The 7,212-nt window shown below is 43.9% G+C and overlaps 1 protein-coding gene across 1 annotated transcript in view; it reads right to left on the bottom strand.

Moving 5' to 3' along the window:
- Positions 1-553: 553 nt before the first annotated feature.
- EHD3 (EH domain containing 3) overlaps positions 554-7,212 on the bottom strand; it is a 30,099-nt gene continuing 23,440 nt past the window's right edge. Inside the window, exons 4-6 of the mRNA XM_052806797.1 lie at positions 5,308-5,720; positions 4,130-4,294; positions 554-2,613 (exon numbers count right to left, since the gene is read on the bottom strand). Coding sequence (XP_052662757.1) covers positions 2,086-2,613; positions 4,130-4,294; positions 5,308-5,720 — 1,106 coding nt within the window. The 3' untranslated portion in view covers positions 554-2,085. The remainder of the gene's footprint in view (positions 2,614-4,129; positions 4,295-5,307; positions 5,721-7,212) is intronic.

The following is a 7,212-nucleotide window of genomic DNA, read 5'->3' as shown; positions in this document are numbered from 1 at the left end:
CTCACACCCTCTTTGAGTGCTTCCCCAGCACTATCCTAACTGCTCTGTCTTATTCAGTGCATCTCACTGTCCCATTCTGGGGATAACGATCACTGTAATGAACATGTAAAGAAAGGGCAATGAAGACATAAGTAAAATTAGAGCCAGCAAGATTTAAGATTAAGGCTTTTTGTGTCCTTTCCAGATCTTGATTAATCTGTAGCATTCTCATCTGCGACTGGCAGGAAGAAACTCTTTCAATATATTCCTTTTCCTAATGAAGTATTTATTTGGTTGTTACTTCTCCCCTGTGTTGAACAAGGTGAATTGTGGGTACAATTCCACTTGCTTCAGCAAGTATCGAGGTTGTAATTAGACTGCCAGAAGAGAAAGGAGATATTGCAGATGTTAAGCAGTCACTCAGCAGTGCACACCCAAGTCTGGCAGGGCTGATCTGTACATGCATGTTTTGGGAGTGGGCTAAGGATGATCTCCTCATTCTGTTGCATGTAGAAATAAGCTTTTTTTCTTTTCAGCTGCATTTCGTTTTGCTATGTAAAGAAATAGACAGATCTGGCCTTTCTTTTTTAATAATGTTTTAGGACCAGGGTACAAAAAAGGTTAATGCATTAATTTTTAAGACAAGTGATAAATGTACTGCAATAAGCACATCCTACATACACAGAATATATTTCTCTATATAATATGAACACAGAGATATAAAATAAGTTATACTTGTCTTGGTTCTTCATCACAGTAGGAGCTCAGCTTATATAAAGTGACAACAGGAATTGGAACAACACACTGCTCCGAAGCAACAACAAAAACCAGAAGAGTGCCTGCATGTGTGTGTGTGTTTGGGAAACAAAATAGGAAATCGAGGGATTTCTGTCAAAATTGGGTCTTGAAAACAAAAATTTCACAGAGCATGAAAGAGGGGGGAAGGTCTCTTGGCCCAGGGTAGAGGTTCTGGAAGGGAATCAAGTGATTCTGTGTGGTGAGGAAGAGGGTGGGTGAAGGCTGTCAACATCTGCTATATTTGTGGGGGCACAGGCAGTAGAGCAGGCTCTGGCCACTGCCCCACTGTGTTATCTGATCTTATGATGGACCATCTACCTGACAGTGCAGGGTTCTTATCTTTACAGCAAGAATGGGACCTAGTAGCTTTCACTGTGCACCATGAGAATAAACATATCACTTCACAGGAATGATAAACACCACCATTGTTCAAAGAGAAAACACCATCCACTGGCTGTGAAATGTTCAGTGAGCCTGGGAGTGGTGTTCTTCCCTTCCAACCCACCTGATGTCTGCCTCTAGTGCCCCCTCCTTCCGTTTCCCTTAGTGGGGTGGTTCTCTTGGCCATGCCTGCAGAACAAATCTCCCCCAGGGATTGAATGGGAGGTAGAGACGATTGGGAATTCTTAGTGCCTGTCCTACAGTGAACAATGAGGAACTCCAGGTGCCTAGTTTAGAGCTGTTTCAGATTTTATTTATATTTTTTTTTTCTTTAAGGACAGGGAAACGCTTGTAAAATTTGCATCTAACAGTGAATCAAGGTTCCTAAAATTCTTAACTCTGGAGTTTAGTATCTAGTATTTTAGTGTAGGCTTATGTTAATTGGGAAGTGCCCTTTTTAGTTTGGCCAATAGCTTGGAGACCTTGTGGTTTCCTCTTCACTATCAAGATCTCAGTCTGCTGAAGTTTGTGAGACCCATTAAAGAGCAGAAGGTGCAGCCAAAGCTCAGGAGTGATGCTGGCAGTTAGCAGATTTGTATTAGTGCCTATTTTACTCTCAAAAAATGTGGCCCACTTCAGTTTTTCTTCTACTCCTGCTTATGAGATTCTCCTAGTCTCAACATCTTTTCCTTACCTTCATATTCACAGACTACATATTAGAAAGCAAGGACATTACACTGGAAGAGTTAATTGCATATTATCATGAGGAAGGATTGGACTTTTTTGTTCTGCTTTAGTTTTTTTCTTCATACAGCAAAATAGGTATAAATCAAAAGGTGATCTCACATCTAAAGGTATAATTTAAGTAAACATGTTTTTCTAGATCTTTTTCCCCCTTCCCTTTCCCTCTCCCCTGTAACCTTCTTCTCACTCTGCTATTTTCCTTTTGGATGGAGGGAGGAGATGGGAAGGGAGCTCATTTGGCAGCTCATGACCCTCCAACTTGACTTTAATGAGATGATTCGCCAAGGCAAACTCCTCATCATCCAGCATGCCATCTTTGTCGATGTCAGCCAGTTTCCATATCTTGCCCAGCACCGTGTTGGGCAGCTTAGACCTTACCATCTCCTTCTTTGCATTGGCACCAGTTATTTTACCATCGACAGGCGAGAGTGTGTAGAAGATCTCATCGTACATGGGCTTGTCCCTGGCCACCACCCACTCGGCATCATCGATCCCTTCACCAGCGCCTTCGCCATAGCCATGGCCGAATGGACCATGCAAGGTGCCCTCGAAGGCTCCTCCCTTCACCATCTGGGTTGGCCGCTGCGACTCTTCCTGGCGTACGAGCACCATGAGCTGGGCGATGTCATTGGCCAGCATGTCTTCCACAGTCTCCAGCAGCTTGCTCTTCAGAGGCTGGAACTTGCTAAAATCCTGGGCTTGTAACTGGTCCTTAAAGTGGGACAACATAGCAAGAGGTGAGTGACATGGCCATGCACAGTGCAGTAACAGTGTAGAGTGGGATGCCTGTCTCTGGCTCAAAAAACTGCTATTGCAGAGGAGGAGTGGGGAGCTCAGCATTCCCTCCTCTGATAGCCCTGCTCCTCAGCATGTGATGGGGTCTACCTGGCTGGCCTTGCTCTTACTTAAATCCTCTTTAAGCCCTACAGAAAATTCTCAGCTTACAAAGTGGGACTGACATGGTACAAAGAGGGGAAGTGGTTTACTGAAAGGCCTAGATGATGGCCATATGCAGATAAAGACTCCTCCTTTCCAAGCCACATAGAAGCAATCTACTTGAAGACCAAATTGTTCAAAGCAAACTGGTTGTGCAGCTCTTGCTACATCCTCCAGCCAAGTACTCTGCATTCCCTTCCGCTCTGCACTCTGGGAAGGAGATGCCACTCTGGCAAAAGACTATTTTACTCATCATCATGCAGTGCATCTTTCAGATGCCATAGAGACAGTAGCATGTCTGTAAAGACGTAAGCATGTCTTTTACAGCATGGCTCAGTTTCTGTAATTTTCACAGCTAAGCAAAAGTGCTTTGAGCAGGGCCTGCAGATAACTCTCTTCTAAAAACTGCAAAATGATCTACAGCTTTATCCATCACCTTCTGCTTGTTAAATCTACACTATTCACTCCTACTAGATTGGTATAGTTATTTTTAAACACACATTTTAACAAGCAGTGAATGGGATCTTCTATTGGATACACTCCACAGATCTCATTCCCAAGAACTTACGGAAAATATACTTTAAAAAAGAAAAAAAGAGCAGATGCTGTGCTCTCCATAGGGTGCGAGTAATGACTTCAACAGCTAGCAACTCAGAACAGGTTTCTGCTTGGACTGAAGCCATGCAGCAATGTAGCAGTGTCCAGCATTGTTTGAATATACAATACAAGGCTCTGATCCAAGGTCCTTTGAAGTCTTTGACTTACACGAACACTGGGTCAGGTCTTAGCTCTGCAGAACAGAAAACCTGCTTCTCTGCCTAAAATAGAAAAGGGGCTTTAAGTTTTCACAGCCTCCTTTTTCTCTAGAAACAAAGACTGAAGTAGATGACAAAAAAAAAAAATACAGCTCTTAGAGAGGGGCATATGTAGGCTTTTTGGGATATAGCTTTCCTTTTAATATAATTTAGCAGTATTCTTAGGCCTGAAAAGTCTGCAAATGGAACCTGGAATTAAAAATAAAGAAAACATAGAAGAAATAACTTGCTGTAAAGTGCTATTCAGGCAAAGATTTGAGAAATGAAGGCAGCTGTAGCTTCACAGGAGCTCTATGTGCAAAAAGTGTTCATGCCCAAATATAGCCTGCACATATTTCAAGGCCCATTTCAACATTACAACAGGCCCTTCCCACAAGCAACATCAATGTCTTTGTGGCTTCTGCCGTATTCCCTGCAGTTACTCTAATGGTCTTTCCTTGGATGTTTGGTGCTCCAGCCAAGACACCACTGCTTACCTGCATCTTTCTCAGATTAGGGAAGTCTCCTGGTGAGATCTGATGCTCCCGTTCAATTCGGGCATAAATCTCTCCCAAGTTGTTAACAAGTTCTTTCTTTTTATTGTCTTTCCCAAACATTGAGGGCATTTCCTTCTTTAGGGAACTGATGATGTAGGCATGGACCTGAAGGGCATTAAATGATATGGAATGAAGACGAGAAGTGTTAAAGAGCACATCAGAAAATTCTTCCCAGCAGAGAGTATCTGTGCCTAGGACTCAACCCCATCTTGTTGTACCCTGGAGACCAAGCTCAGCTCCTCAGCTTGCCTGTGCCTACTGATTATTGCTTCAGGCCTAAGTGTCGCTCAGCTGTGTGCTCTGGCTGTACTGAGACAAGGTGACAACAGTGTATGAGTCCTGGGCATGCAGAGACTAACAGTCATATGCACTTCCTGGAGGGAGTGGTGTGTGTGTTTGTTTGTTTGTTTGGGGTTTTTTTTGTTTTCTTCCACTGGGCATGGCCTTCCAGGGAATAGTCCCTTCCCACTCCAAACCAAACATACAGGTTTTGGAGCTCTCTAGACTTTGTTTAATGTTTTAGTACAAATACCAGTCCTTAACTTTGTGACATTCTGGCTGAGCGTTTTCTCTTAGAAATTAAGACGCTTGTACAGAAAGCTTTTTAGGGATCTTTTGATCTCTTTTCTCAATTAATATGGGGTTCTTCCTTGTATTCTGAGGGGCTTCATTCAGCTCATTTCAAATATTCAGAGATACGGCAGGCTTATTTACCATTCTTGTGAGTCTCCACCTCCTCTCTATCCATCTAAGCCAGGTATCTCTCCTGGCTAAGAAACTTTAAGGCAAAAGACCTAGAGCTTACCAGTTCCCTTGGTATGCGATTCCAACATATTGAATTGGTCCTAATTCTCAAGTTGCTACCACAGAGCAACTGCCTTCCAGCTCCCTTCAAGTACTACCTGCTTTGATCTGTGGCTTTCTTCCTTACTCTGGCCTATCATGATTGACACACCAGACAAAGGAGGTGCTTTCTTCCTTGAAGTGCATAGGACTAATATGCTGGGCTGAGTGAAATAGGATGGGTAAAAAGTTGGATCCACCAGCTCTGCAAGCCAAACTGCATAATGCAGACAGCCCAAACTGAATGCTTGGGGGGGTTCTGTGCCAACACCCACCTTGGCCAGCCGTGCTCGCTTGATGAGATCATTCAGCTTCCTCAGGGCTGCATTGCGGGGCAGGCTCTGGATATCCCTGAACAGGTCCTGCTCCTCTGCCTCAAACAACTTGCGGTTGTCAGGGATGAGCAATGGATGGGACCAGAAGGAGCCAATGTAGACCCTGATGACCTCAGGAGTGTTGACGATCTTTCCCAGGGACCACATGAGGGCACCATATACTCGCATCAGCTGTTGAGTCTCTATCTGGTCAGCCTTGTTGAGAACAACTCTCATCTTGTCCTCATGGTTCTTCAGGGCCTTGATGACCTCAGAGAACTCATCAGAGATGTCCAGCTTGTGCGCATCAAACAGGAGAATGATGCGGTCAACCCTCTCTGCAAACCACTCCAGTACAGCAGCAAAATCATAACCTGCAAGGGGTGGAGGAAAAGCAGAGATGCACATGCATGGTAGTAGAGAAGCCTACTTGCTGTACCTGAACTATGCCATCTGAGGGTAAGCTTGCAAAGAGGAAGCTTCCCCAGTAGATCAGGTAGCTTGATAAAGGAAACCCGAAACATCATTCCTTGTCCCAGAGGGGGTGGAGATGAGGCACTGCCCTTCACGCTGGAACGCCCAAGATGTGTGCAGTTAAGGATAGCTCTCATCATCTCCACATGAAGAGATCACCCAAAGAAGTCCTGAACTTGTTCTACAGACGCTTCATTCAAATGCATAAATGGGGAAACTGCTATATTCAAAGAGCTACTGCAGCAGTCTTGCATGTGGCAACAAGAGAGGTCTAGTTTCTGAATTACTAGCCATCAACATAGCCTACAAAGGCTGTAGAAAGCTGGATAATTGCAGTACTTGCACCCAGACTGGTTTGAGATGCGTATCTCTACTGCTTAATAACTTTCAGGTCTTGTCTAGTTGTGTGAGACTTTGTCCCGTCCAATTCAAAATCTAGGATGCAAATAACCTGCCTCACCTGAGTAATCATCCTGTCATACCTGCTGTGTGTGCACAAAGCAAAATGATTTGTGTTTATTTTGCTAAGTACTTGATGCTTAAAGACAGCATTGCTGTGAACACCAAAGGTGGACTCAAGCTAGGAACAGTGGGTTCAAATTTCACATGCCTCAGAACTAAGGATAATGGATGCACAGTGTTAGACTTGGGTCCATCTCTGGGCAATACAGGGCATGATAAATAGTGTGTGTGAAGATGTTTTTAAAACAATAGCAATGACAGCAACAAAATGACCTTTCCCGGCTCTGTGGTGTTTTTTTCACCTTCCTTAAAGCCTCACTGAGAGACTGGTACTCTCCCTCTGCTCTGTCAGGCTCTCCTATGGGGTTATCTGTGTTGCCAGAGTGCTGCACCCTGATGGGAGAGATCAGGACAGAGCATATGCTATTTGCATTCAAATCCTTTAACATACTATTTTAATCTTGGCTTTCATGAATAAATGTATGATAATTAGTTCAGTGCTTTCCCCCCCCTTTTTTTTTCTCCTTTCTGCCCTCTCTAAAACCTAGAGGGCAACCAGTGTGTCCTAGTCATTAGATCAGAACTACAGAAGAGAGAACTGCTGAGCTCTGATCTTGATTTTTGCCACTGGCCTTTTCTCCCTTGTGACTATGCAAACTGGGTTGAAATCTTGGCTCACTTAGGACACTGGTGCCTTCTCTAGCAGCAGCAAGCAATGCTGGGCCCCAGCTCTTTGGTCAGCTATGTTTGATGCTGAGAACTTTAGAGAATTTGGAATTAGTATTACCTCTGACAGAGACCTGCTGAACATTCAACATATTATATTGGTAACTGCATATCTTGCCCAGTCTATGTGCCTGACCTCAGTAAAAATCACGAGTCAGACCCTCTTACAATTGCAATAAGCTTGGTCCTGCTTGCTTTCAGATA

The sequence above is a fragment of the Harpia harpyja genome, chromosome 13, assembly GCF_026419915.1.
Source record: "Harpia harpyja isolate bHarHar1 chromosome 13, bHarHar1 primary haplotype, whole genome shotgun sequence".
Classification (NCBI taxonomy): Eukaryota; Metazoa; Chordata; class Aves; order Accipitriformes; family Accipitridae; genus Harpia; species Harpia harpyja.
The sequence above is the reverse complement of the archived record's forward strand: the minus strand, read 5'-3'. Positions and strand labels throughout refer to the sequence as shown.